This window comes from Sphaeroforma arctica, assembly GCF_001186125.1.
Source record: "Sphaeroforma arctica JP610 unplaced genomic scaffold supercont1.4310, whole genome shotgun sequence".
Lineage (NCBI taxonomy): Eukaryota > Ichthyosporea > Ichthyophonida > Sphaeroforma > Sphaeroforma arctica.
This window is the reverse complement of record NW_014036248.1, coordinates 1-2342: the sequence shown is the minus strand read 5'-3', so window position 1 is coordinate 2342 and position 2342 is coordinate 1. Positions and strand designations below refer to the sequence as shown.

At 43.4% G+C, this 2342-nt stretch overlaps 1 protein-coding gene across 1 annotated transcript; it reads right to left on the bottom strand.

Moving 5' to 3' along the window:
• Positions 1–223: 223 nt before the first annotated feature.
• On the bottom strand, positions 224–1809 carry SARC_14215 (hypothetical protein; the record flags this gene model as incomplete). Its single annotated transcript, XM_014291652.1, has 3 exons — positions 224–381; positions 833–1194; positions 1567–1809. 3 exons carry the CDS (start codon positions 1807–1809, stop codon positions 264–266), a joined length of 723 nt encoding a protein of 240 aa, XP_014147127.1. The 3' UTR covers positions 224–263.
• Positions 1810–2342: the final 533 nt, after the last annotated feature.

Below are 2342 nucleotides of genomic sequence, written 5' to 3'. Positions count from 1 at the left end.
TACGTGTGTGTGTGTGCGTGTGTTTGTGTGTTTTAGAAACTTTCAGCACTCACGAATGCACATAATTATTTACATGTACTCCGCGGAATTACCTGTGGTGCTGACGTTAATATAGGCCACAGATCCTCATGAGTATAATACAATAGTGTGCCTGCCTTTCTGTTCACTATGAAAGCACTTCGAAATAAAAATTTATAAAAAGTCCCACAAGTACTTAAAATGACTTTTATTACATCCTTTGAAGTACTAAATCGCTTCATTACTCAGGTCTGCGCTGATATATTTATAGTTCCCTTGGAATCTTCTTGTTTAAGCTTTACTGCTGAGTCCGATGTACCTTGAGATTTCGACTCGGAGAGATGTATCGCAGATTTTGAATTCCTAAGGAAGACGACAGCAGGGAAAAGGTGAACATCATGATGGACTTCAGCATCAGAGATTTGTACAATGGAGATAGTACAGATATTGCTAATATACTTTTGTAATACTTTCGACAAAGTCCAACATTTTCTACACAATAGCACAAAAATATACTGATCATAAAATATATATATCGCCGCCCTCGACTATAGTATATACAAAAATCATCTTTGATATACACGTACACAATAGGTATGTAGCCGCATGCTATCGAGGTGTGTTTACAAACAAAAACAATCTTAAATGGCCGCAACCAGGTACATCTTGTGGACAAGTAAGCGCACCAAGCACAACAAAGTATGTAGTCGGCTATCTGTACCAATGAGCATCACTATTTAATATTAAAAGTAATAGGCAAAACAGTCCAGCCAACAACCCCGGAGAAGCAGAAGCAACCCGCCATCAAACGTACCGAAGAGGCGAAGGCGATGCCACCTCTGACAAATTCCCATTCGAGCTGCTAACTATCCTTGAACCGCTTTTCGACCTGTGCAACTGGCTCACAGGCCCTGCAACTCCCAACTGATTCGTATCGCTCACGATCGCGCTGGCCGTAGCATTGGCATCGATCCTCATCGCACCCACAACAGTTATCTCATTCGTATTAGCGCCGGCTGTACCTGGGACTCGGTTAGCTGCGCCCCGCTGTTGGGCTGCGTGTAGTGCAGCATATATGGTGGTGGTGTTGGATGTGGCGGTGTTGGTGGCACTCCGGTCGGACGGTGAGTTGACAACCACTGCAACGGAGAAGTCTTCGATCGAGAAGCCGAAATCCTGAGTGTGTAGAGACGGATGGCGTGTTAGACCCGAATAGCTATATATATATGTTATACATCCGCATTGCAAACGGCTTCATTCTAATCCGCAGGACTAGTCATGTGAGGCTAACAACCGCATGAATGTACTAGCCTACTAGCATATGCAGCAGCCATTCACGAGTTGTCTTTCAGGCTTCAGTAACGGTAGAGCTACAAGGCCACGACTGCACGAAAACATCACACTGTGCCGCTCGGAAAGTCATCTTTCTCCCGAAACTCGCAGGATGCGTATCAACCCCATAAGTTAGCGTCCAAAGTGCTGTTTTTTTGTAGCTTTGGAATTGCTTTTGCATCACTTTTGCATTGCTTTTGCATTGCTTTTGCATACCTCAACAATGTTTTCGGCCAGAGAATGATCGACCATATCGTCCACACTATCCAGACCAAATTTGTTGCCCATGCCTTGTATTGCCCGTGCCGCCGAATTGACTCCGCCCTGTACTTCTACTGCGCTGACTGGCAATGCTGTGACGACTGGTGTGGGCGTCGTGGCGCCGGCTGTAGCCGATGAAACAAAAATATACACGCCGGTGAGATATATGGGTGAGCACGCACTTTGATAGAGAAACATGGATACCCATCCAAACTCGGTCCACAAAGCTTCGTCCTTACGAACGAATGTTCTTCGAGCGGAGATGCTTGATATGGCAAGATATTTGATTGTGATGTTAGTTGGCAATGCAAATGGATTGTATCAGCTCGTGTCACAGAAAGTGAACGGATCACGCCCCACTCAGAACCATCGGAAGTATCGCATAGACAAATGATGTATAGAGTGAGGCGGACACCGTATAGAAGATCTCTGATGGTGGGTAGGATACTGACCACAACTTCATACGCCATATGTGCATACATATCAGGTAAGATCAATGAAATGAATAAAATCAGATTTGTAGAATACTTATAATAATCGAATTAGCAATGAACTAATAAAAAACGGAGTAGCAGTATACTTTAAAAAAACGGACTAGTAGTATTCTTGAAAGAACGTATTAGTGGTATACTGAAAACAAACGGACTAGTAGTATTCTTGAAAGAACGTATTAGTAGTATACTGAAAACAAACGGACTAGTGGTATTCTTGAAAGAACGTTTTAGTAGTAT